Below are 25,356 nucleotides of genomic sequence, written 5' to 3' on the forward strand. Positions count from 1 at the left end.
CAACCCGAACCCTTCCGCGCTCTCTTCTGCTCCGTGAACGCCCGGGCCTCAGTGCGGGGCAGGCCCTGCGCCCCCTCCCGCCCAGGGCCTGTGTCCCTGTCCGCCCGCCCCGCCGGGCCCCGGCCCGGGCCCGCTGCTCCGGGGCAGCCGAGGCCGGCACCGGCCGCTCCCGGCTCTGCCAGCGCGGCTCCCCGGACACGGCGTCAGCCCGGTGCCCCCCGGCGCTGCACGGTGACCTTGCGGCCTCCGGGAAGGACGCAGGCAGCCGGGGGCCTTCACCGGGGCTTGGGGGTCTCCCTGGGCCGTACCGCCCGGGGCCGTGCGGGGGCCGTGCGGGCCGGGCCCGGCGCGGCGGGCGCGGCCCCTTTAAGGCGCTGCCGGCGCGCGGGGGTTGGGCCCTGGCGGGCGCCGTAGCGGCGGCGGGGCCGCACCACGTGGGGCGGGCGGACGGCGCTGTCCTTCGGCGGGCCCATGGTCATCCGAGCGGGCGAGATGCCGCCGGCCGCCGTGCCGGCCGCGCAGGGCGCCGAGCAGCAGCAGCCGGCACCCCGCGCCAGCCGGCCCGCGGAGACGCAGCAGCGCCCCGGTAAGGGACCGGGCTGGGCCCTGCGGCGGGAGCGCGGGCCGGCCGTGCGGGGCCGGGGATGCCCGTCCCGAGGGTGCCCGTCCCAGCGGTGCAAACCCACCGCTCGCTCCCCCTCCGGTGCCGGGGCTCTTGGGGCCTGCCGGAAAGCTCGCGGGGGTCTGCGGGAGCGGGGCCGGGGCCGCGGTGGGGACCCGGGGCGGTTCTGGCAACTCGGACGGCTCGTCCCACCCGGGGACAGCCCGGCGGAGCGGCCCGGGCGCGCCTCGCCGCGGAGCCGGGCTCCCGCGCCCACGGCCCGGGGGGCTCCGTTCCTGCGGGGAAGTCGTGCTGGGGCCCGGTGCCCCCGCCGCGCCTCGGGAAGGCTCCTCGCAGCGCCGAGGCTGCGCTGGCTGCCGAGGCCGGAGGCCGTGGCGGGGCCGGGCCGCGCGATTTCGGGTGCCCGCCCGTGCCGCAGCAGGGCCGAGCCGGGGCTGGGGCCCAGGGGAGCCGCGGGGTCAGGCTGCGCCCCAGGCCTGGGCGGGCCCGTCCCGGCGGAGCGGGAGCCCCGGGCCCGGTGAAGGTCACCTTCATGGGGCCGCTCCACCGCGCGGCCGCGGGGGGGCCCGGGCCGGGAGCGCCCGTGCTCGGCCCGCGGGGAGCGGCCCCGTCCCCGTGGGCCGTGGGGCCGCTCCGGGGAGCGGGTGGGCGGCGGCGGGCGCTCCCGGCCCGGAGTGCGGGAGCGGAGTTCGTTCCGGGCACCGCGTGCTGCTGCCCACGCACGGACATGGGTGTCCCGGGGCTGGTGGGCAGCAGACGGCTGGATCCTCCTGGAAGTTTGGGCTGCGGGCGCCACTGACATGTTAAAAAATACTCAGGAGCAAGAGCTTTCCTAGGAAGGGCAGAGGCTTGTTCGATATCTCGGATGGAAATTGCAGGTTTTAACTAGTTATTTGCTGGCTGTTCTTGCTCTGTGTCGGAACCTGAGTGGCTTAGCGAGGAACAAGGTGCAGCTCCTGACTGTTCTCAGTGCCAGCTCCCGGGCCGGCACCGACCCTGAGATGTTTCCACCTGCCCCGGCTTTGCTCAGTTTCATGCTTCCTATCTTAAAGAACTTAAAAGCCTAAGCTCCCATCTCAGCCTCAGCTTTTTTGTGATCTCTAAAGTACAAGCAAGAGGGGTAGAAGCAGCGTGCCTTGTGGCTGATCTTCATCCTGAGGCACACAAATCCCCTGATTGACCCACATGTCGCTTCCATCCCCCCCAATTTTATGGTGTCGAGGTGGATTTTTGAAGTTTGTCACCTAAAGCAAAGTTCACTGGCATTTGGTAGTGGAGCAGGTTGGATGCAGTTCAAGAGTGGGAAACTCAGTGCTGATAGTCTCCCCCTCTCAGCCACGTGCTGGATTTTGAAGCAAGAACACGCCTGCAGTGCCAGCAACTGGGTTAAAAAGTTATGAAGTGTAATCCCTGCCTCTCTGGCCACAATTGATTGCTGAGGGAGGATGGAAGGTGGAAAAATCCTTCATGTGTTGTGCACAATTGCTCACGTGGGATCTGGGGAGGAGCAGAGGAAGGTCTCATCAGGGAGCCAGGTTCCACGGGAGCGGGATCAGCCTGGCCACCTTGGCATCGGCCTCACAAGCTCTGGTTCCTGGGCCAGGGGCAGTCGGGCCCCACTCTGGTGCTCCCACCGCTGTGTGTGGCCTGCAGAGCACCCGTGTAGGCACTGGCTGTGTCTGAAGGCAGCTGTCAGTACCTGGAGCCATGGGCAGGCTGCGAGTGGGCTCCTCGCTGCAGAAACCCACCCCTGAGCTGTGCCAGGCACCCAGGCTGGGGTGCTGGGCTCTGTGCCAGGTGAGAGGGCTGATGGCTGCTGCTCTCTACCCCCAGCTAGAAACTGTTGAGACTACTCTGTCCTGAGTGCAGAAACACAAAAGCATGGACAGTTGGGGTTCCTATAAAGATTTCTGATGGGTGCAGTTTTGGGTTAAGTTACCTTTCCTGTCAGCTAGTGTGAGATCAGAGAGAGCCATTGTGTGCAGCGTTTCTTGGATTATTTTTATTCCTACAGTCTTCATGGCCTTAGAACAAGTTTCCCACATACAAGTTTAGCAGTGCTTCTAGCAACCATAAAATGCCTTTCAACCTTGCCTTGCCCAGATCTGTTTTTTCCTAGCTCAATCCCTCTGTCCCTGAGCTCCCCAGCCACCCCTGCACTCAGCCACATCTTCTGTTAGAGCAGCGGAGAATGCAGGTGTTAATGGCAAACTGCTGTGGAGGCAAGTGTAGCTGTGCGTTAGCAACAAGGTCAGAAGGCTGATTCTTAATCTGGGAATCTGCTATCACTATCTGTTGCCCGACCTTGGAGGTTTGCCGGTGTTTTGGAAAGGGCTGAATTGCTGTCAGTCGGGGTTTTAATATGCAGCTCTAACAGGCTTGTGGGGGGACAGTTGGAGAAAAGTTGTGCAAGAGAAGTCTGATCACTGCTACAAGGTTAAGAAGAGGAAAAGAGTGTGATAACACAGCATCTGTATGGCCAGATGAGGGATGGGAACCAGAGGGGATCATGTTCGGGGCGGTTCTGTCAGTGGGTAAGAGCTGAGCTCCCACTGGAAGCTCTCTTGCTCTGCCTGAGCAGCCTTGCTCCTGGGTTTCCCAGCTGAAAAGTGGAAGTAAGTAGGTCAGGAACATGCACTGGGATAAATCCACCTGCAGACTCAGAACTGCCTCGTGCATGGTAAAACCAGCACCGTGTTGCAGAGTCCTGTGTTTACCTTCATTGTCTGTACATGACTAAACTTGGCAGCACACCCCTCTCCTGGCGCAGCTTCCCAGCACTTGCTTTACTTTCCTGCATTGTGCTCCATTGGTTGTGCTGGAAAGTTATTTCTAGAAGCTTTACAGGTCTGAAGTTCATGCATTTTTTTATTTGCATTTGAGAAGCAATGACAGTCCTTGGGGCAGTGCTTGGACAGCGTGCCAAAGATGAAAACCAACATGTGGTTACTCCTGTGGTGGCAGTGGCTGTCACTCTTGGCAGTAGGTCAGGTTTTTGCCATAGTAGCAAGGCTATCTCGGGATTAGCTTTTTGCTAATGCATGGTTGATTGCAGAGCTCGCACATGCCCCTTTGCCAGTGGAGCTTTCTGTTGCATTCTGCCTTTCTAAGGTTATTGAGTCTGGGACGGGCAGTTATCTGCTATTTTCCTGACAGGCTGGCATAAAGGCACTTGCACAGTGGACAAACCTTCCCTCTTTGGTTGGGGAAGCAGATCTATGCTTGCAGAAGTGCATGTTCTTTCCTCCAGCTAAAGAAATAACTGCTGTGGTGCTCAGCAGCCACTTGACCAGTTTAAAGGGAAAAATCCCATGAAATGGACCACTGAAGCAAGGTTCCCTATAAGTGATATTGGAGTAACGACATATTTTCATAAAAAGCATTTCCTTAGTTTGTCTTTCACTTTAAAGAGAAAATCTCTACTGCAAGCTGTTGAAGAGGCTGCAGGCTCAGAGAAGTTGTATGTAGTTACATCCAAAGATGTAAAACTGCAGGATCATTAATCTTGCCCAGTGCTCCAGCGGGTCAGATCAGCCTGACACCAGCCCTGCTTCCCAGGTTCCCCACTAGCCACCCTCCTGCCCTTGGGGCTGGATGAGACTGGGAATGGTAACGTGGATCCTGGCTGTTAGCAAGCTGTGCCGTGCTGAGTGTCCTGCGTGCTCTGTCTTTGCTGTTGGTGTCCCTGGAGCCTGCGAAGTCTCCACAGCCTGGAAGCTCAGCTGCAGGTTGGGCTGGGGCTGAGGTGGGCTGTGGTCAGCTCAGGTTAGGGCACTGTGCGAGGTAGGGTGGGATCACTCCATGTCCCTGGCAGAGGGGTTCCTATGGGACAGGCAGGTTTCCCAGGCTGCTGCTGGCAGCACACTCTTGCAGGAGCAGGCACCCAGCCATGTCCCCAGAGCTGTGTGTGGCCTGGGCAGCCGGCGTGGGGTGGCCAGGGCGGCTGTGGCCGATGGGCACAGCTGCGCCGCGGGGCACAGGAAGGCAGCCGGAGCTGCTGAGGACATCACAGCTGTCAGATCTCCCTTGCAAACCCTCCCCAGAGACCAACAGGTTAGTTCTCTGCTCTTGCTGTCCCAGTAGCTTTCTGGAACTAAGGTATGTGCAAGAGTAAGGCACAGAGATTTGGAGAATCATCGGCGGGTTCTTGGTTTCTGTCTGAAATACAATTCCTTCCTTCAGTTCTCCTGAAATTTGAGAAACATGCTTCTCCTGACACCATTAATGTTTTTGTTGGTGCTGATCTTTGCACTTTGCATTAGTTCTACTCTTAGCACCTGATTTCTGTGATGTTTGAATTGCATGTTATTGTAGCAGGGTCACCCAGACAGTCAGCTTCAAGGCTAGGATCCTGAAAAGTTTTGACCAGACAGAAAGTTTACAAATGAATTTAAATGTAGTTACCAGATGTGGAGAATGCAGGGTGGGTAACTCAGGGTGCCAGATGCAAAGCACAAAGCATATAAGCACCTGTAAGTGCTTGAGCCAGCAGCTGTGAGACCCCATGGATATCCTGGGGCTTGGCCCTGCCGAGAGCACCGCAGACTGCAGCTTCACCATGCTCTGCTCTCTCTGTGAGCCGGTCCCAGTGGTGTGAAGCTGCTGAGAAATAAATGCAGAGCTTGTACCTTTGCCCACAGATGTCTGAGAATCAATTTGAGTTTGATGATGGCGGTAGAGCAACTCTAATGTTTCACTTATTAAAAGAAGTCCTTGTTGTACCTAAAGTGCTGGAAGTTCCTGGGAAGCTGTGGTTTCCTCAGAGGAGGCAGAGGGAGGCAACTCCACGTCTCCCACCTCCCCGACGGGATATCCTGCAGAAATGTTTTCATTAGGGCCATCTCTGGAGCTAATGCCTATTCATTTAGTCAATTTATTTGGATTCATTAAAGTATTAATTTAGTTTCATTTATTATTCAGCTAAAATTAAATTTGCATTTGTTGTACTGACACCAGCCTTCACAGGTTAGAGCTGACACGTACACACTGCTGTGAGCTTGCTTTGGCTGGAGTCGAAGAAGTGCAGCTCAGCTTCATGAGACCTGACCAGGTGCTTCTCAGAGATTTCTCCTCTTCCCAGAGGTCTCTTGGTAAGGAGGAAGAGTTGAAGCTGTCAGTGCATGTGAACTCCTTCAAAAATCACAAATCACAAGAAAAACATGATACTCGTGATCTGAAAGTGCTGGCTCATGGGACTGAGGGGTACCCGATCGTGGGGCTCCAAGGCCTGTCCTGTGCCAGAGGAGTGACTGTGGTGGTCCTGAGGGTTCCTTGCTTACTGGGACAGGAGCTCAAATGAGTTGGAGTGGGAGAGACTTCTCTTCCAATTCCTTTTCCCTTTAAAAGGACAGCAGAAGCTGGCCAGGGTTTCTGTGGAGAGCTGCTGGTCTGTTTCTCAGTTTCTCCTGGAAAGGGGCTGGCTGACTCCAGGGGCTGCTCCTGGGCCTTACTGGGGCTGCTGTTGGAGAGGGGGTTGCCCTGTCTCTGCATGTGCTGTGTTGGCCTTGAGCAGGGACCACATGAGCTGTGTGGTCCTGACTTTGTTGTGGTTCTGATGTTTTTGTGCTAGGGATGTAGCATGTAATTTTCTTCTGCTTGGTGCAGAGTTGTGTCCCTTCCCGCCCATGAAGCCGTGCTGAGTGCTCACGAAAGCTTTCCCAGGCAGGTCCAAGGCTGGTCTGTTTAGGCTGCAGCTCTTACGCATCACATCATGTTTGAAAGATCTGGCTCTTCGTGTGTGTCCCACGAAACAGGGACCACCAAAGGGCCCATGTGGCTGAGAGTGGAGCAGCATGCGTGCCAGCGCACGGGATGCACACAGGTGTGCAGAGGGGCTCTGAGGCCTGGATGATGCTGCTGATGGAGGGTGAGGAGCAGGTGGCTGTGGCACAGCCTCACTGGAGGTGAGCAATGCCCTATTTGGCTGCAGCCTCCCCTGGTGCTTGGAGAAAGCTCCAGTTCTATAATAAAACTGCTTCAGTTGCCGTGATTTTCTTAAAGTAGCATGGAGAGAGGAGAGGTGTTAGGGGATTGTATGTGTGGTTTTGTGGTTTGTTTGTGTTTGATATGGCAGAGCAGCGTGAGAAGAGAGAAAATTCGTCTAGAAACTACTTACTGGTTCACTGCCTGAATGCTTTGTGCTCGCCTGCTTAGTATGGATGGCTGTGCTGGGCCTGGGCGTGCCATAGTAACTGCCCTCGCCTTGTAATTCAATGCATCTCACTTGCTCAGGTTTGGCACAGCACTCGTCCCAGGCTGCACTGGTGTGGCACTCGAGATCGGGCTATTTATAACCACTCCAACCCTAGCCAGCATCCCCCTGTGAGTGCCTGGGAACCTGTCAGAGCCCGGCTGTGCTGCGGCACGGCAGGAGAGGAGAGGAGAGGAGAGGAGAGCTGCAGCTGCAGGAGCTGCTCCAGGCCTGGCGGGTGTTGTGGCAGCTGGGGACAGGGGCGAAGGCGTGCGGTGGATGAAGGTCTCCAGGCAACGTTCTGGGGGAGCTGCTGCAAGCCCAGCATTCAGTTCTGGTGAGCACACGGGACGTGGGATCCTGTGCGGAGGCAGCTGCTGGTCCTCTTGTGTCCTGCCATCCTGGGGCCAAGTAGGCATTCTTTTTGGAGAAGGCATCTGACTGCAAGAAGGCAGCGGAGGGCACGGGCTGCGCGTGGGAGTGTGCCTTGTGGGGACTTCCGTGTATGTGTGAAACACAGCTGACTGCTCTGATCCACGCTGCATGAGCCAGGCATGGGAAACAGCCTTTTTGCAAACTGCTGCAGGCAAGTCACCGATCTCCTCTTCCAGCCACGCAGCTCTGGCTCACCTGACGAGAGGTCGCCCCTCTTGCCAAAGTCTCCCACAAGCTGCACTGTCTTCTCGGAGATGCCAGAAGCTGCCCAGTGTGCTGGGCTGTATCCAGACATCATCCCCAGTGAGGCGGTGACTGGAAACCTGCAGAAGGGCACCAAATACATTCAAGACCTATCTGAGACCAAGGACAAAGAAGGAATGGTGACAGTTTGTGATAAGAGCAGTTTGAGCCCTGGCGTTGGCACAGTTGGCCTGCTCCAGCGGACAGAGGCATCCCATGCAGTGACTGTCCTTCCAGCCGACCTTGGGGACAGGCCGGCAGGGCTGGTTGATCATGCTCAGTCACTTGAGGCCTGCCAGAGCTGTGTGAAACTTGAGGACAGAGGCTTAGCCCACAGATCCTGCCGCCGGGAGGAGCACGTGGCAGCAGCTGACAGCAACGCGGGCTCTGGAGCGCATTCCGCTGGCCAGGGCCACGGCGAGGGGCGAGCGGCCGTGCGCTTAGACACAACCCCAGTGGCTCCAGACGGTGTGCTGGAGTGCAGAGGTCCTGCACCTTCCCCAGGGAGGCCTGGGATGCTGTCCTCTGCTCTGCCAGCAAGTGCGGGGAAAACCCTGCCGGCTCCAAGTGCAGTTGTGCTGCCTGTCCCCCCCGGTGAGGTGTCACCTAAGGCTCGGGACACAAGTGCTGGTTTTGTGACAGAGCCTACCACCTGCCCCAGCAGAAGGTCAAGCTGCCCTCTTGATTCCCAGGTTCTGCCCTCAAAGCAGCAGCAGCAGAAGAAGAAGAGGGGGAAAAAGAAGCTCCTTCTCCCAGGTGCTCAGCTCAGTCCCAAGGGCTCTGTCCTGCTGCATGGAGCCAAAATACTGTATGCCCTTAACGGGGGTGGGTGGCTGTGTGTGCCCATGGGATGGGGCAGCACAAAGGAGAGGGGAGGGGAGCAGAGGTGACACTTTAACTTCACGGCAGAAAGAGGAGGAGGGAGGTGGCGAGGTATCCCACCTGGGTGTGTACCACAGAGGCACCTGTCTGTGCCTTGTCCATGTCAGCAAAGCAAACTTAAGGACGTTTTGCTTATCTTTTTCTCAATTCATAAGGCAAATCCCTCTTTTGTTTGTGACTGCAAACATGGTCCTTGTAAAGGATGGGAGCACATCTGCCCAGCCCAGCTTGCAGCAGCTTGGGTGGGAGTGTGCAGCTGTGAGGGGCCACACTCGGCTGCATCTGGCTTTCCTCCTCCCCCACTTCTCCACAAACTGGCACAGCACGGCTGGTGTCCACACCAGCTTTTCTTGGGGGATACCAAATGGTAACTCAGAGAGGCTTTTGTCCTCACCAGGACTTTGAGGATATGAGGAACAGTTTATTTTTTAATCACGAGGTCAAATTTTGCCTCTCACTATATTTTTTGTTCAATCTGTGTGCAGTGGCTGAATTTTGGTCTCAAATGCTGTCCTGTGGTGTACCTGGTGGCATGAGGGGATGTGTAGTGTGACTGACCTGTGGCTTAGTTTGTGGTTTAGCAACCTGTTTGCTTTCCCTGTGCCCATTGGCACACCAGTGGCAGGTGTTCAGGCTACAGCTGCTTGGGGGACTGCAGAAACTGTGTTACACTGCTTGGAATTCGAAATACCTTTGAGGAGGGAAAGGCAGAAATTGGCCCCTCAAAATGGCACTGGAGCTGATAATAAGAAATGCATTCCAAAAGTTGGTGCTGGAAAAGGTAGGGGGTTTAATTTTTAGTTTCGTCCCTCTAACAATTTCTAGTAGTAGGGAAGGAAACTCCTCACTGACAGAGCAGTCCCTGCAGACCAGGCTAGCTGCCAGCAACGTAATGTCGCTGACTTCTTGATCTGATAATCTTCGAAAAGGATTTGTGTCTGACTTTGGTTTAGAAGATTTGTTTGAACATAAATTAGTTATTAACTAGCTGTTCCCAGGATCTGTGCTGTCTATCATGGTGTGCAGCCAGCAGGTTTCGGGTTCAGGTGTGTGCCCTCCCTCACACCGGGATCTGAGCACTCAGGGTCACCAGGTGCCTGCCACTGCAGCCTGGCTGTAAATAGGAAGCGTGATTAAAGCAGGCCCTGTCACCTTGGCGTGTGAACTCCTTGTCGAGACACAGAGATGAAACCTAATCCTCAGTGTGATCCTTTGTGCCAGGTGTGACCGCAGACGGGCGAGCGTGGCCCCGGTGCAGTGCCCGGCTGCCTCCTGCTCTGCTCTGCTCTGCAGGGACTGCTCGCGCTGTGCCCAGGGCAGCAATGAGAGCATCGTGTCACAGCTCGGCCGCCAGCCAGCACGGGCCAGAGCCCAGCAGCCTCCACCACACCTGCGGGTACAAACTGCAGGTGGAGTGCAGGAGGAGGGTCCTTGCTGGGACACAGGCGCATCCCTTGGAATGACAGGGGAGACCAGAGGTCACAGCCTTGGGTCGAGACCACAAACGTGCATCTCGAGGCCGACGTGCTCCGGCAGGGATCTCGGTCTGCAGCAGTGAGCAGGGCGGTGAGCGGGAGGAGCGGCCGGGTTTGCCCCCGGAGCGGGTGGAACTGCTTCCCTGTGACTCAGACACCTTCCCTGAGCCATCCGGGGTGCAGCGCATGGCAGCGAGAGCCGGCAGCCAGACACAGCTCTTCAAGTGAGAGCAAGGAACAGGAGAGAGGTCTCTGCAGGTATCTCTAAGGTCTTCCTGTGCCTCCTCCTACCATCTGGAGTAGGCTGAAATCCTGTGAAATCCACGAGTGCGCCATGATGTGCCTCCCTCTGCACTGGCACTACTGAGGCTGCGGCACAGTCAGGCTGCGGCGGGTGGGAGGAACCGGTGACCCACTTTAAGGCAGGTGGGTGCAGCTCTGCTTCCCTCGGGGAGCACATGTGGTGAGTCAGCACCCGGCAGGCAGCACAGCCTCCTGGCCAGCTTCCTTCAAACATACCCGTTCATTACGGAACCCCTCTGGAAAGCCTTGCCTGGCTCACATCCGAGGGTTAACCTGCTGCACAGCAGATCTTTCTCAGTCTAGACTTAACTTCTGTTTCTAAACGTAACACTCTGCTGGTTGGAGCTGGATCCTCTGGCATAATAAGGAGGCATGAAGGTGTTGCCTCTACGTGTCTCTTGTCACAAAGTGCAGAGCTGTGCCTTCATTCAAGTAAGGGAAAGAAGGCGTGAGCATCTTGTATTTCTGCAGACTAGGAACAGTCTTCTGATTTCTGAAACACTTGGTAGTTTGTGGATCTGACACCACTGAGCAGTGAAAAGCAGAAGTGTGGTCCTGATTGGTGACTTTCCCTTGCTGCATTCAGATTTTCCTGTCTTGCTTTGCTTTGCTGCTGAAGGTGTTTGCTGTGCTCCAGACTGGCGTGTGCATGGGTTGCAATGCCAGTATTCCTTTCAGCCAAATTCTGCCTCCTTTCTGGCTGCCACAGCAGGAACAGAAGTTCAGTGATCCTGCCCTGCTTGGGTGGGCAGGGGCTGGGCCACGCCTGGCTCGGGCACCTGGCAGGTCATCCTGTCTGCAGTACCAGTAGCCCCAGGTGTAGCATTTCCGTGGTGGCTTGTCTGCACTCCCTCCAGATCCCCACATGTTCAGGCAGTCCAGGAGTATGGCTGTGCTGGCTGTAGGGTGTGACGAGGGGCTCTCCCCAGCCCTTTGGGCATGGTGTGGTTTTTCTGAAACCACATCTCTTGAGGCACTCTTGCATGGAGCTTTTCTTCCTCCTTCCTAGCATGACAGCAGCTTGCTGGAGCCAGGGCCAGGCCTCTTGTCTGACTCGCCCGTGGCTTCATCTGTCAAAGAAATGAGCAGCGAGTGCTGGGGACATATGCACAGTGACAGGCACCGTGAGCAGCAGCCACTGAGCTGCTGAAGGCAGCTGAGGCTGCATGAGGTAGCTCTGCTACCTCCTGCCTTTTAGAATGGGTGTGCTCTCGTTGCATTTTCTGCCCTTTCACGATGTCCTAAGTCAGCCCTGACAGTCATCTCTGAGGGTTTGCTGTTGGCAGTTGTAGTCTGGAGCCAGGGGCATGACCTTCCAGGGATGCTTTTGCAGAGCCTGTTGCTGCAGCCTCATGCTGTGCTCCAGAGGTGTGCAGGGGGATATGGTGATGCCATCCCTGTTCTGGATTATGGTGAAGTGAAGGCTGCATGACTTCTTTGGGCTACAGGAGGAGTTGGGGCTGATGGGGAAGAACTGGCTGTGACAGCTGTAGCTCCTCAAGCCACAGTGCCAGTCGGTGAGGTGAGAGAGGCTGAGCTGCCATTTCCCCTGAAGTGGGGAACTGGTGCCTTGCTGGGAGGTGAGGATGAGGAGAGAGACCTGCCAGGTGGAGATGGCTGCAGGGCTGCAGCCTGGAGGCATTAGCCTGACTTGGAGCTGTCCTGAGCCTGTGCAGCCTTTCAGAAAGGCTGTTTCTGCTGCCTGGGAGAGCGCCCCATCTGCTCCATCTGTGCTGCCTGCAAGTGGGTGCCTGAGAGCACGGAGCTGGAACTGCTGCGTGTGACCTTGGGGGTCCAGCGGAGGATGCGGCCGTGCTGGGCCAGCCCTGCTGGGAGCACAGCCTGAGGGACCTGATGCCTGCTGTGCTCCAGCACCCACTGCCCCGGGTGTGTGGGGCGGTGTGGTGCCCCTGGGGCACCAGCCTGGCGGGCTGGGGGCAAGGGGTACTCTGCCCCCTCCCAGAGTTGCTATCAGCGACTCTTTCTACAACTTCTCCTGGAAGCCCCTTAGTCCTCTTTAGTGTGGTCCCCAGCCTGGTTCAGAGGATGTAGGCTGCTCTAGGAGACTGGCAGCTTCCTAGATCTTATCAGCTCTCTGACACTATCCACTGTATTGGAAAAGAAAACAAACCATTGTGGATCGGTGAGGTAGGTGCAGAGAGCTCCCAGCCCTGTGACGCACCTGTCTAAATGAGCACTTAAAATGTCGTCACCATTTTCTTTAATAAAATTGCTCAGGCAAAGCCTCGCCCTGGCACCATGGGATCTCTGCAAAGTATTTGGAAATGCAGAGGGTGGCCAGATGTGGGCAGGGGTGTGGGAGCTGTTTGTGTGCCTGTGGAGTAAGTGGGCTGCCACGTGATGCAGCGGTGCCAGCAGCTGCTCGCCTCCTCTCCCTCTCTGCTCTTTAACTTGTCAGTGCAGAGGTTACAGCTGCCTCCAGGCCGCAAAGCACCACACACCCTTTTTTTCTTTAATTAAGAGGCTTTTTAAGACAGCTCAGTGTGGTGTACACTGACCCATCCTTCCTGCTCTCCTTCCCTCCCCTCTCTGCACATGGTTTGTGGAAGATGCAAACACTGCAGGCGAGCGAGAGCACCTTAATAATGCTGTGAGGAAAGAAGGGGAAGGGCCTGGCACACCTCTGTCTAGTAAACAGCAAGTGCAGAATAAAACCCTTCCTGCCTTTTAGCCCCTGGCCGATGTCCGAGCCAGCCTCTGCAGTGCCTCGGAGAGGACCCTGTCTAAACCCTTCTCTTCTTGCCCAGAGCACCCGTCTGGCGTGGCACTGATGAATGGCAGCGGCCTGCATGACAGCCTCAAGGGCGAGAAGGATGCCAGGCAGAATGGCCATGAGGAGGCTGACCCGGGAGACGATGGGAATGACCAGGAGGTCATCGTCATACAGGATACAGGATTTACTGTCAAGATCTGTGCACCAGGGATAGAGCCCTTTTCCCTGCAGGTACCTGCCCTCACCACCTGGGGAAGGGAAAAGAGGTGGTGGGAAGTATTTGAGCCGGATCCGTGCAGCCAGGCAAGCAGGGAAGGAGGCAGTGCCTGGGAAGGCCCCTGTTAGCCCCCACAGTCTGGACAGTACCTTCAGGCTGCTCACAGCTCCCTGACCTGTCTACTTTCTGACCAGGACTAAGTGGAGAAGGGTGCAGCAAAGGGTGGAGGGTGCAGGAGAGAGAGTGCCTGGCCAGTGCCTTTGAGAGAAACGAAGGAAGAAGAGATGTGAGCAAGAGGTTGCCTAGCCCAGGCCTGCCTGGGCATTGCAAGGATAGGGAGGGTGTTTCATTCTGGATCCCAGGTGTGGAGCAAGGGAAAGGAGAACTCACTGAGGTGTAGCTCTTTGTCCGTCAGAGGGGCTTGGGCGTGGAGCGGAGCACAGGGAAAACGGCCTTCCCACTTCTGGGCTGTTTTAAAGAAGTGTTGTGAAAACATGATTTCTGGGCCTGACTAAGGAAGGGAAAATCCCTTGCTTGCTCAGCAGTTATGACATGATGCTCCTGCAGGCCAGCCTGGGTTTGGTGCAGTGACAGGTGCTAACACAGCTCAGGGAGCTCAAGCACCGGCCTGAAGACCAAGGGAACGATGCAGTCTCCACTTCCCTCTGCATGGAGAGCTCTGCCTCATGTCATATGGGCAGTGACGTGCCACCAGATCGGGATGGGCTCTGACCGGCCTGGTTCATGGTCCCATTTAGCTTGATACTTCACCAAAAACTATTTGAATGAAGTATCTCTAATTTTGGAGAGAGGCATCTGGAATCTAAACCCAGTGGGAAGTTCTGATCTCCCCAAGACCAGGAGAGAGTGCAGCAAAATCCCATCCCCTGTGGAAGTAGCTGTGTCTCAGACTGGCTTTTTGTCTCCTTAAAATCCCCCCGGCTGTTAGTTTTAATAGGCTAATAATAGCAGGCCGTGTTGTTTACAGCAGCTTATGTAAACTACCCCGAGTCCTCCAGGTTTTGGAGCAGTGTCAGCAGTGCTGGAGCAGAGCAGGGAGGTGGGGGAGCAGCCCCAGTGTTCCAGCCAGGGCGGCTCCGGCCTCAGCTGGGCTGTGTGGCACTGGCACAGACACGCCACACAGGGAGGAGGAAATGGGCTGTTTTCCATGTGCCTCATTCAAGGCCTCACCACAAATGTGGTGTCAATGGATTAAGGAAGAACCCTCTGTTTCCCCCGCCACCTTCTATTCCTTCGCTGCCCTCTGTCACCTCTGTCCCATGCCACGTGCTCGGTGCAGTGCCTGGCTGTTACATCTCTGGGTGCCAAGCCCTGCGGGGTGGAACTCAGGGGGCTGACCCTGCTAGAGGTGACAGTGCCCTCCCAGCAGGAGCAGAAGTGATCTTCCTGGAAAGGGAGGTAGAGTCTGCCTTTCCAAGCCTGGAGAGGTCTGAGAGGCTCTTGATACAGCAGCTGAGGGGCAAAGTTTGGCAAGAACATGGGGGAGGGTAAAGGATAATTGTCTGGGTTCTTACCTTCTTAAGGTTTCTCCTCAAGAGATGGTGCAAGAAATCCATCAAGTTTTGATGGACCGGGAGGATACCTGCCATCGGACCTGCTTCTCCCTGCAGCTGGATGGCAACGTCCTGGATAACTTTGCTGAGCTGAAGACAATTGAAGGGCTGCAGGAGGGCTCGCTGCTGAAAGTGGTGGAAGGCAAGTTCCTTCAGACTTGGGAGGGAATGAGTGAGGGTTTTCTTAGGGAGTGATTTTGGCCACCTGTCAGCCCTTTCCTGTGGTTCTGTTTTGAGACCTGTGTACCAAAGGGGTGAGCAACTGTGTAATTCCAGTTTCTTTCCTCACCTTTTGCTCATCAGAGCCATACACAGTGCGAGAAGCCAGGATACACGTGCGCCACATTCGGGACCTTCTGAAGAGTCTCGACCCATCAGATGCTTTCAATGGTGTGGACTGTAACTCATTGTCCTTCCTGAGTGTCTTCACTGAAGGAGACCTGGGAGGTATGGGTCAAAAAGACTTCTCTGGTGTGGTCAGGGGTTTCATTCCCTCACTCCTTGCTTAGTTAAACACACAGTATCAGCTGTCCCGTGTCATTTGGGAGTGCAGAGAACACTTGGAGCACTTCTGCATCCCTCCTTGAGTGCTGACTGGAGGAGGGAATGCTGCACTTTTCAGAACTGACTTTATGTCTCTGTCTGTTCTAGACAGTGGAAAACGGAAGAAGAAAGGTACCGAAATGGAACAAATTGACTGCACCCCTCCTGAACATATCCTGCCAGGTAGCAAAGAGAGGCCCCTGTGTGCCCTTCAGCCCCAGAACAGAGACTGGAAGGTAGAGTTCTCCTGTGTCATTGAAACAGCTGTTGGCACATTCCTCACAGCAAACTGGTGGTCAGGGATTGAAACCTGAGTTGAAGTGGACTTTGGGATTTGCTCTGCTTGGTGCTTAACGAGTGCTGGGATAGCCAAAAGAATAAAGTCCAGGAGGCTGGTGTGCAAAACACTGGACATGGAGTCTGGACATCTGCAGAGTGTGGAAGGGCCAGACTTGCTGGGATGGGTGGCAGAGAAGGGAAAGCAGCGTTCCACTGCAAAGTCCTGGAGGCAGGATCTGCAGATCACTACAGATTGCCCTTAGCTGCCATTTGAAAACAAGTACAGCAAGAAATCCATACCCTGTGCAGCCCAAAGGCCCAGGGTGTCTGTTTTCACCCATGTCTTGCGGTGTGAAAGGCAAACTAGTGGACTGCAGAGGGCTCAGGAAGCTGTGCTCTGGAGACCAGGTGCGTTTGTAAGCTCTGTTTCTGGAATCAAGCAAGGGCAGCAGGTAAAAGGGATCTGGCGTGTACGTTGAATGACTTAAAGAAATTAATTCCTGCTGACGGGAGTTGCTTCTGTTGTGTTCTACTGTAGCCTTTGCAGTGCCTAAAGGTATTGACAATGAGTGGCTGGAACCCTCCCCCCGGTAACCGGAAGATGCACGGGGACCTCATGTATTTGTACGTCATCACGGTGGAGGATCGGCACGTCAGTATCACTGCCTCCACTCGGGGATTTTACTTGAATCAGTGAGTAACTGAGATTCTTCCTGTCCTGCCCTGCAGCAGCCAACTGGAAAACAACTCACTAACAAACAGTTGCAGCTTTTTTTTTTTTGTCTTTGGCAGAAACAGCCTATTTTAATTTGCTGCTCACATGGGTTGTGGGAGCTGCTATACTGGATTGGGCTGTTCAGTTATGCCTGGTGCCACTTCTCCGCAGTGGCTAAATGCCTGATGCTTTAGGGAAAGTTTAAACATCCCATAATGTCATCAGCTACTTAGAGCATTTTGAGTTGGGAGGAAATTCCTTCCTGACTATTGCAACTATCTCATTTTGCCCTAAAGCAAATGCACAGCCTGTCAGAACTCCCTGAGCTGGGTGCAGATTTGACTAGAAATAATTTCTTTTTTTTTTTTTAATGGTAACTGAGAGAGGCTGTTGTGGCTGTGCCTGTTGGAGCGGCTGTGCTGAGGGGGTTCTCTGTTAAGCAAAAGCACCTTTGGTGTGTTTGGGAAGTTCTGTGAAATGAGTCCTTCCCAGCTATAAAAATAGAAGCCTCTCTTGATCCTGGGGATGCTGAAGAAGGTCTAAATTAGAAAATCATCAGGGCCAGGTACAGGGTTACTGGCTGTTCCATGCGGGGAGCCTGGATAGTGTCCTTGCTGCCCATCTGCCTCTTTGCCCCATGGTCTCCCATTTTGCAGGCAAAGGCACGTGGTGCAGCCTTTGATACCGTGCAGTATGAAGAGCTCTCAGTCATGTTCCTAGGGTGTGGGAAGTCTCAGGTATCACAATGGCTTGTGACTTTCTTTTTTTTCTCTTGCAGGTCTACTGCATACAACTTCAATCCCAAACCTGCAAATCCCAGTTTTCTCAGTCATTCCTTGGTGGAACTACTTAACCAGATCAGCCCTACCTTCAAAAAAAACTTCTCTGCCCTGCAGAAGAAACGGTAGCGGTGCTTCTTCCTCTCCAGTTCCTTGAGCAGCACGGAGCTGTCAGAGCTGCTGTGCCTGTCTGTTCTGTTCAGCACAGCAGTGACAGGGGCCAGTGGAATCCCAGAGTCCCAACCAGTATCCACTGCATGATTCCTCTTGGCTGTAGCTCCCCAGTGACTCTTGCTTACAGCATGTAGATTTACTGTTTCAGTTCTGCCTGAAGCAAAGGGGGGATATGACAGCATTCTGCTGCCATGGGAGTCTCAGTTCTGGGGCTTACCTGGAATGCAGGTGTTCTGTCTGTGCTGCAGACTGAACACGTGGGACAATTTGCACAGTGGGAGAGCGAGCCTGGAGCTGGGCTACAACGTTTGTGCAAAGGGATGCTGTGGGTGCACTGCCCAGCTCCCTGGGCAGCAGAGTTGTCGTGGAGCATGGCCACGAGCTGCAGCTGCACTGGTAACCTGAGCAGTCCATACTTCTCCCCAATCCGCAAAAGAGACTGAAGCATAAATATCAGTGAAAGTAACACATGAGGGCTTTGTGTAGGCTTCCTGTGGAGAGAGGTTGGTTATTCTAAACATGTCTGTGCATGTTAATATTCTGTAATTTCCTCTAGCTCCTATAATAATAACACAACAATAAGGCATTGTTTGATTCTCCCGTCCTTGCTGCAGGAACCATTTGTTCTGCTGCAGGACAGTGGGTCCTGTGCAAAAGCCTGTCATTCTTCAGAGTCACTTAATGAACTGCCTCGGCTCAGCAGGGTGTGGATTGACAGGTACATTGTGTGGCTTTCGGGAGCTCTGCTCCTGCTTCATTAAGGAGATGAAAGTGACGTTAGACAAGGGCTGAAATTAGCAGTGGCCTCCAGCCACCACTGTGACTATCTGGCCATTTAAAAATTACTGTACTATATTGCTTCTTTGACCAGAAGTAACTGCAGATGAGCCCCCAGCCCCTGCTGAGAGCAGATTACACGAGAGACCCTTTGGCAGTGCTTGGGTTTCCACTGTAGGGCCTGTGAGGACCTGTGTGAAAGCACAGGGAAAATTCTCTTGGAATAGAAAGGATTCTTCCTTTGGAAAGTGTGTAATTGTTGTTTCTCCCAAACTAGGGTTCAGAGACACCCTTTTGAGAGGATAGCCACTCCTTTCCAAGTGTACAGCTGGACGGCTCCGCAAGCAGAGCACGCCATGGACTGCGTCCGGGCAGAGGATGCTTACACTTCTAGACTGGGCTATGAGGAGCACATACCTGGACAGGTATTGGTCTTGCTTTGCCTGACAACACTGGCAAGGGTCTTGCTGCCAGCTGTGCCAAGAACAAGCTAACTTCCAACAAGTAATCTCTGGTATTTGTGGGAGGCTTTTGCTCATCAAGGGAAAACTTGCAGGAGTCCTTGTTCTTCACAGGGCCCTTGACTACAGGGCCTGTGCTGCTCAGGCTGCAGCTCCACGAGCACAGAAACAACTGAGAGGAGCAGCTTCTGCTCGGATGTTTATAAATTCCGTGTCCTTTCTCTGAAGAGTGCCACTGCGCAGGAGGCAGACTGCTCCCTCGTGCCAGTCAAGCCTGGAATGGCTCTTGTGTCTCCGAGCAGAATGTTCCAAATGCTTCAGCTGCAGCTTTGTAGCACAAAGTGGTCCAGGGCAAGAATGGCCGGCTGTAGGCAGGACATGCCTGCAGTGTGACCACAGCACTGGCTAATGACACCTGCACCGTGCTGCCCCTTCAGTGACACTGCCCTGCACTGGCTGGGCTGATGCAAGATCTGTCCCAAACTGCTGTTGAATAAAGTCCACTCTCGAGGTGTGTTAGTTCCTGCTGCTAAGTCACTTCCTCTGAGCTCCACAGCAGCCTGAATTCTTGCCCCTTCCTCTCCCTTCTCTCCCAAAATGCCTAGTGAAGCAGGATTTCTGCCTCGCCAGCCCCTTCCCACACAATGCGTTGCATCCCACAAGGCTTTCTCTCCCTCTTTCAGACCAGAGACTGGAACGAGGAGCTGCAGACGACACGGGAGCTGCCACGCAAGAACCTGCCTGAGAGGCTGCTGAGAGAACGAGCCATTTTCAAGGTAACTTTGGGATATGCAGGGAGCTCCTCACACAGCCCCTTCTCTGCTGCCTGTGTTCCAGCTCCTGGGGCTTGTATCCAAGCCACTAGCCAGGCTCACAGAAGTAAAAGTCAGTGGACCTTCCTGCATGCTGGAAGGCTATTAGGAGGAGAGGAGCAAAGGAAAAATTTGCAGGGAGCTTTGAGAGCAGGGTGCTGGGAGCGTGGGGGCCCATCCTGACCCAGCTTTGTCTCCACGTGTCTCCAGGTTCACAGCGACTTCACTGCAGCAGCAACACGAGGTGCTATGGCCGTCATCGATGGCAACGTCATGGCCATCAATCCCAGCGAGGAGACCAAGATGCAGATGTTCATCTGGAACAACATTTTCTTCAGCCTGGGCTTTGACGTCCGTGACCACTACAAGGACTTTGGTGGAGACGTTGCTGCTTATGTAGCTCCTACCAATGACCTCAATGGTGTGCGGACCTACAATGCTGTGGATGTGGAAGGGCTGTACACGCTGGGGACTGTCGTGGTGGATTACAGAGGTTACAGGGTGACGGCTCAGTCTATTATTCCTGGCATCTTGGAGCGGGAGCAGGAACAGAGTGTCATCTATGGGTCAATAGACTTTGGCAAGACAGTTGTATCACACCCCAAGTACCTGGAGCTGCTGGAGAAGACCAGCAGGCCGCTGAAGATCCAGAAGCACAAAGTTCTCAACGACAAGAATGAGGAGGTGGAGCTGTGCTCCTCGGTGGAGTGCAAAGGCATTATTGGCAATGATGGGCGTCACTACATCCTGGACCTGCTACGCACTTTCCCTCCAGATCTAAACTTCCTGCCTGTTGAAGGGGAGGAGATGCCAGAGGAATGTAAGAAAATGGGGTTCCCCAAGCAGCACAGACACAAGCTTTGCTGTCTCCGGCAAGAGCTTGTTGATGCCTTTGTAGAACACAGGTGAGCAGAGCTCCCCCCTTCCTCCACCCGCAGCTGGTGATGGTTCCAGTCAGGACCTTGCTGCACTGTCCTGGGAACAGCCCAGCAGAGCTCCCAGAAGTGAGCAGCTAATTGCCCCATTTCTTGGCTGTGTAAATGCAGTTATAGGAACTTAATTAACAAGAGGTGAGAACAGTAGGGATTCAGACAGGGAGCCAGGGAAAGAGATGGTTTGTGTTTTGGTCTCCAGATCTGTTTTGTTGATTCCTGTCCAAACATTTAGAAGTTCTTCTTTCCCTGCAGGTAACCTGTCCACTTGATGGCTAGGGAATGGGAAGAATTTATGCTTCTTTTTAAGGCTTTCCCGATGTCCTGAAAGTTGCCTTTGTTTCTAGAGGCTGAAAAAAATCCTGTGGGAACTGCTGTAGGCATATTTGTGGTGGGATGTTTGGGTCACTTGGTGCTGTCGAGGCAGTGGGAGCTGGAGGACTGGGACACGTTGCAGTCGTGTGGTGCTCCCGCCGGGGCTGCCCTGCTGTCACAGGTGGCCAGAGCCTGTGCTTTGCCTGCCGGGAGGATGAGCCCTCCTGCTGCTGAGGGAGGAGCCCTGCCTGCCGAGCAGCCCGTGCTGCAGCCAGCGCCGCCTCAGCTCTGCCCCTGCCCTCGGGCTCTGGGACAGCTCCCAGCCCAGCAGCAGGACCGTGGCTGCAGGGCGCTGCTCTGAGCCTGGCAGAGCCTGGGCCTCTCTCTGCTGAGCTCTCCTGGCCAAGCTGCTGCTGAGCTGTGTGTGACTGGTCCCGTGCATCTGGCACCGAGTCTTTCTGAGCTGGCTGCAGATGCTGCCTGTGGGAAGCAATTGCTGCAGGGAGATGGGTAATGAAAACCCACTGTTTTGCTTCCTTCCATAATGTGCACTCCTTGGATTTTTGGAAAGCTCGTGGGAAGAGGGTGTATACCCTTCCTTTCCACAGGGAAACTGTAGGGTCTGTAATGCTAACTTGGTGAGATTTTTCCCTGCAGAGCAGAGGTGATCCTCTGGGATTCTGCTGTGCTGAATTGCCCTTTCCCTCTGCTGCAGGTATCTCTTATTCATGAAGCTGGCTGCGCTGCAGCTGATGCAGCAGAAAGCCAACAAGCAGGAGAGCTCCATTGCACTGGAAAATGGTGCCTCTCCGGAGAATGGTGCCGCAGACAGCAAGAGGCCTGAGTCAGAGGATGGCAAAATAGACGATAGCGTGACTGGGCTTGATCAGGTGAAGGAGCTCGCTGAGACCATCGCGTCTGACGAGGGAACAGGTATTTCATCCTCAGCACCAGCCCAGCGCAGGCCTGGTGGGCTGTCACTGGTGGGAGCAGCGCCAGGCTGGGGGTGGTTGGGGTGATGGATGGTGGTTAAACAGGGCAAGCACTGGCTGCCTGTGAGTGTTGCTTGGCCTCTTTGTTAGAGCTGCTCACACCCTGATGAATGACTCCCCCGGGGGCTGGCTGGGTGGGTGTGTCTGAGCCCAGCAAGGCCACCAGCCCCTCAGCTCTTCCCTGGGAGCAAGAGCCTGGCCAGGCTGGCCCGTGGAGTGCAGGGGAGTGGGGCTGGGCAGGAGGCGAGCAGTGCACAGGCACCTTTGGGAACCCCAGGCTTGGATTTCTGAGTGCCTGGAGTTGGGGACGTCCATGGGGCTTTTTGGGTCATCTTGCATGCTCTTATTCAGACTTTGCAGCCATTCTCCTTTACAGTTGATTGTTTTTATAATGTAATTTCTTCAGAATGTGCTATCATTGCTCTTTTTAGTAACAAAACTTTATCTTAATTTAATAGCTAGATCTGTCATTTCCTGAACTCCACATTCATTTGTATTCTGTTTTTCTTCCTGCTCCAGTGGATCCCAAAAGCAGAGAAGTGATTCGAAATGCTTGCAAGGCTGTAGGCTCCATTAGTGACACATCATTTGATATTCGGTTTAACCCAGATATTTTCTCACCAGGTACGTGTACCCAGAGCTGTGTCCAGCCAGCTGCAGAGAAAAACTGTGTTCTGTAGCCAAGACTGTTGCTGGGTTTTCTTTTGCTGGGCATGGTGCAGGGCTCTGTGAAGCACAGAGATACAGAAGAGGGAAGCAGTAATGGATTTTAGTGCTGGGGCTGCCAAGAGTGGGCAGGGAGCGTCTCCCACCGCGCTCGAGGGAGGGCTGCAGGTTGCTGCCAAGAATCTTCCTGTGATTCTCCGGCATCCCAGCTGTGAGACCACATGAAAAGAAGCAGAGGGAGGAAAAAAATCAAATTTGATCCTCACGTAGTAGTTTACACAAAAAATAACAGCTGTAGTTGAATGACTGATGTTGGGCCCTCAGTGAAGGGCTGGGTTTGTTTTAGTAACATTTCAGTGAGCAGTCACGGTGCCCTTTCACATGCACACATCAGACACAGGCATCACACGTGAGTTTCCATGGCTCGGAGCAGTATTTTTATTGGGAAATTGAGAAGAAGCTCCCAGAGTGTTTCTGGGGGTGAATACTGGGGCAGTGTGCAGGCATGTTGCAGGGGAATGGCCAAACCATTGAGTTTGAACAGCCCAGCCACTGCCTGAACACAGCAGCCAATGCTCTTCCCATCAAAACATGTATAGTTTGAGGTAAGTTTTTGAAGCATCTGTAATTCCAGGCAGACAATTACTATTAACTTCTTACCTGCTCTTACTATGTACTTTGTGTAGAGGACTTGTTTCTGTGAGTTGCTGCGGTTGACGTTTTTTCTCTGTTCCTCTCCCAGGAGTTCGCTTCCCTGAGTCGAGCAAAGAGGAGGTGCAGGATCAGAAGCAGCTGCTGAAGGATGCTGCTGCGTTCCTGCTGTCGTGCCAGATCCCAGGCTTGGTGAGGAGCCGAGAGCCAGCAGTGATGTTGCCCTCAGAGCTTGGTGGTGCAAGCAGTGGCACTGGTGACCTCTGGGACACCAGCTTGGCCTGAGCAGCTGCAGGCTCTGGCACCGGTGGGGGAGCACAGGGAACAGCACGAGCATCGTGGGCAAGGGCACAAGGGGTTTTCCATTTCCCATCTTACATCGGGGCACAATTTTCTCACCTAAATCCAACAAAAAAAATTTGGCACTGGTAATTAAAGCTATTGCTAAGAGTTTGGGACAATAGAGAACCACACAAGCCATCCTCCCTAGCCCTGGGCATCCTTCACAGCTTATTGTTTTAGCTGACCCTGGCTATGACTCAATCGATGACTAATAATTTGAAGTGAACTGGGAAATTGTTTTTACTAATAGCAGTCATTAGAAACTCCCTCTGTAAGTCTTAAGCATTTTGGATGTTACCCATGCACCTGGCCAGATCAGAAATCCCAGTCCCTTCCTGGGACACTTGCTGAATTCATGGCTAATGCAGCTGTCAGACCAAGCACTGGAACTGGCGGGGGAGAACTCATGAGCTCTACTCCAAGAGGTCCAGGAGTTGTTGGTCTTGTGTAGGAAAGGGTTTTCCTTGTTGGAAAGTTTCTTCTGCACTCTAAATCCACTAGTTCTGTAGTCAGCACAACCTTCAGAACCAGCTATTCAGTCTTTAAATAAAAAAGGAGGGGAGTGAGTCAGAAAAGGGCTTGGTGATTGTTGATTACATAGTTGATACTGCAGTATATAAACCCAAAACACTGCACAGGCCTGTGTGAGAGCAGGTTGAAGAGCAGCTGCTGTAGGAGGTAGTCCTGTGCATATCAGAGAGGAGCTGGTGTTACTCCATGACGTGAATTAAACTGTTTATCAGCACTGCAACACAAAGTGCATGTGCCATTTCTCCTTATCAGCTATGTGTGCACAGCTCCACGTACTCTTTTAATTGGAAATGTGTTTAGTTAGTGACTGTGAGGCCTCTAAAGAAGGGTCAGCCTGCTACTTGCACAAGTAGGAGTTGTTTTGCCTCTGCCTCAAGAGAATGTAGTGCTGCTCCTTCCCTGCTGAGACAGAGCGAAACTGTCCCCAGTGGCAAGGACCTGGCCCAGCCTGGGCTGGCTACTGCAGGTGTCCCCCTGCCTGTGTACCATGATGGTCCCTGGTGGTAGAGCAGGTGTTGCCCACCAGAAGAGTCTTGTTTGGGGTCAGTGCCTGCCTTCAGGGCGACCCTCAGCCCCCGGTAACGAGGTGTCTGCAGTGGCATCAAGGAACCCCTGTGCTGCCTCCTGGTGTGGTTTTTTAAATTTTGTTTTTAAATGGAAGTTATTTCCTTCGTGTTTGTCCTCAGTAAGCAAAGTCTGTACATATCCTGCAGGTCAAGGACTGCCTGGATCACACGGTGCTCCCAATGGATGGGGCGACCTTGGCTGAGGCCATGCACCAGAGGGGCATCAACATGCGTTACCTGGGCAAAGTGATCAACTTCATCACCAAGACCTCTGGCCGTGCACAGCTGGATCACATCTTTGTAAGTATCAGGCTTAACATCAGACAGTTCAAACTGCTCTGGCATCATTTGTCCCGAGGAGATTCCCACTTGGCCAGTTGTTCTCTCTGTGTAAAAATAGCTTCAAAAATAGGGGAGGAGGGAGAAGGGCCTGTAAGTGGTGGCTGGGGAGGTTTTTTTTTCAAATCCATAATGGCTTTCATAATGTTAGGGACTGTGAGTATCTTTTGAGGTAGAGAACTGCTTCAGGGATTTCCAAATGCAACAGTGAGTAACACAGTTGGATTTTCAGCCATGCATTTTTTAAGTCTCTAAGATGCAGCTGGGCTTTGGATCAAACTCTGAGGTGGTGTGAGTGTGGCTGCCCAGCAGCAGACAAGGGCTGAGCTGCAGCAGCCCCTGGAGCACTGTTGGAGCTGCGCTGAGCCGCACTGGTGGCTTTTGGTCACCAGGCACAGAGGTGCCAGGGGCTCCTCACTGGCTCCAGGAGAGCTGTCAAACGCTTTTGCAGTTCTGTGCTGCAGGGAGAATAGTGTGTGTCCTGCAGATCTTGATAAAAGACCATTTCAAAAGCCCAGTGTATTTTTCCATTTTCTTGCCAATGGACTCAGTCTGTTCTTTATTCCTTTGGGTAGAAAATTGGAATCAGCGAATTGATCACTCGATCAGCCAAACACATCTTCAAGACGTACCTTCAGGTATGACCTGCACTCTGACCTCTTGCCTCATGTGTCCTCCCTAATGACTTTTTTCCACAAACAGAGCTGTTCGGGGTTCTCCTCCCATTAGGCAGTTCCTGGGGGTTGCGTGGCAACAAGAAGTACAAGCTCATTAGCACTGAAATAGGTACAGGCCTGTATGTAAGGG

General features: G+C 54.1%; 1 protein-coding gene across 3 annotated transcripts in view; it reads left to right on the forward strand.

Annotated features, from left to right (window-relative positions):
- Positions 1 to 432: 432 nt before the first annotated feature.
- Positions 433 to 25,356, forward strand: part of CLUH (clustered mitochondria homolog) — a 34,900-nt gene continuing 9,976 nt past the window's right edge. Inside the window, exons 1-15 of one of the 3 annotated variants that reach the window (XM_048324825.1) lie at positions 433 to 586; positions 12,919 to 13,115; positions 14,646 to 14,817; positions 14,979 to 15,122; positions 15,327 to 15,454; positions 16,036 to 16,190; positions 16,991 to 17,116; positions 18,220 to 18,367; positions 19,087 to 19,179; positions 19,426 to 20,120; positions 21,178 to 21,395; positions 21,974 to 22,078; positions 22,863 to 22,963; positions 24,358 to 24,510; positions 25,125 to 25,187. In XM_048324825.1, the coding sequence (XP_048180782.1) occupies positions 472 to 586; positions 12,919 to 13,115; positions 14,646 to 14,817; positions 14,979 to 15,122; positions 15,327 to 15,454; positions 16,036 to 16,190; positions 16,991 to 17,116; positions 18,220 to 18,367; positions 19,087 to 19,179; positions 19,426 to 20,120; positions 21,178 to 21,395; positions 21,974 to 22,078; positions 22,863 to 22,963; positions 24,358 to 24,510; positions 25,125 to 25,187 (2,613 nt within the window). In that variant the 5' untranslated portion in view covers positions 433 to 471. Of the gene's footprint in view, positions 587 to 5,642; positions 5,713 to 7,333; positions 8,247 to 12,918; positions 13,116 to 14,645; positions 14,818 to 14,978; positions 15,123 to 15,326; positions 15,455 to 16,035; positions 16,191 to 16,990; positions 17,117 to 18,219; positions 18,368 to 19,086; positions 19,180 to 19,425; positions 20,121 to 21,177; positions 21,396 to 21,973; positions 22,079 to 22,862; positions 22,964 to 24,357; positions 24,511 to 25,124; positions 25,188 to 25,356 lie in introns of those variants that run through there. The other 2 variants (XM_048324826.1, XM_048324824.1) reach the window with 2 other exon arrangements.

This window comes from Corvus hawaiiensis, chromosome 20 (assembly GCF_020740725.1).
Source record: "Corvus hawaiiensis isolate bCorHaw1 chromosome 20, bCorHaw1.pri.cur, whole genome shotgun sequence".
In the NCBI taxonomy this organism is placed as follows: Eukaryota; Metazoa; Chordata; class Aves; order Passeriformes; family Corvidae; genus Corvus; species Corvus hawaiiensis.